The following is a 1,154-nucleotide window of genomic DNA, read 5'->3' as shown; positions in this document are numbered from 1 at the left end:
TTTACCCGTGTAACACTAAGTTAATGATATTTTAATTTTCTAAAAGTTTAAACTAATTAAAAAAGTAACCGGAATAAACCAAATAAAAATTTATAAATTTGAATGTCTGATAAATCAAGCTCTCTGCTCACTCTTATTTGAAATCATTTTGGTTTATTATATAGTATGCCTTTTAACCATTGTCCGATTTTTTTCAAGCGATATGGAATATTGTATATACATTTTTATTTATTGATTGAGCAATATATGCCTATTTAAAAAAAAAATTGAATCACATCATATGCAAAAAAAAAATCACAAATTTTATTTAAGTAAATGTATTATATAATAATTTAAATATAAAATCAAAAAAAAAAAGAATCATATATTTCTGTTTGAATTGGGTAGAGAGATTCATATAAATAGAATAAAATTTGAAAATATTTATTTTACAAGAACCTTCTGTAATTAAGTACAATTAAAAGGGTAGATTGTCAAATATACTTCAAAAAATATTAGTACAGATTTTTTTTACTTTTACGAAAAAACTTATACACATACATATTCAGCCACTTTCTTCTACTCAACAAACAAGTCAGCTAAGTTACCAAATTCAGTGCCACTAAATAAACGATTAAAATTGTTAACATGTTCCATCATCGCCCACCTCCAGAGCCCAGACAAACACAGGCCTTGAAGTAAATGGGCCAAATAAATTGGGCCTAAAGAATAAAACCTCGACAAGTAGAAAAACAACTTCAACAGAGTCACACTGTAAGCTTTTTAGATCTTTCCCGAAGAAGAAGAAGAAGACGAAGAGAAATGAGGCCGATGCAGCTGGATATGTTGTCGGAGATGGATGATGCAGGCTCCTCGATGGCCATGGACGTTGATGACCTCGAAGCTATGGAGATCCTCAACGAAGGAGGACTTATCTCAGAGAGCAAGCTCACCGACGCCGATTTCTTCAACAAATTCGACGATGATTTCGATGACACCGATATCAACTGAAATAATCCGGTTTATTTCTTCTCTACGATTTCAGTGTTTTTTTCCGTAATCTTTATGTAATTTCTGCTTGAACCGATGTAGTAATTTGAATAACCTAAGCTCATGATTTAGGAGTGTGGTTTGGATGTTATATTGTGCTTTTTCTGATTGTTATTTTTATTTTA

The 1,154-nt window shown here is 30.8% G+C and overlaps 1 protein-coding gene across 1 annotated transcript; it reads left to right on the top strand.

Moving 5' to 3' along the window:
• Positions 742–1,149, top strand: LOC109126924 (small acidic protein 1-like). Its single transcript, XM_019230869.1, has one exon. It carries the CDS (start codon positions 802–804, stop codon positions 988–990), a length of 189 nt encoding a protein of 62 aa, XP_019086414.1. The 5' UTR covers positions 742–801; the 3' UTR covers positions 991–1,149.

The sequence above is a fragment of the Camelina sativa genome, chromosome 10, assembly GCF_000633955.1.
Source record: "Camelina sativa cultivar DH55 chromosome 10, Cs, whole genome shotgun sequence".
NCBI classification, from domain to species: Eukaryota; Viridiplantae; Streptophyta; class Magnoliopsida; order Brassicales; family Brassicaceae; genus Camelina; species Camelina sativa.
The sequence above is the reverse complement of the archived record's forward strand: the minus strand, read 5'-3'. Positions and strand labels throughout refer to the sequence as shown.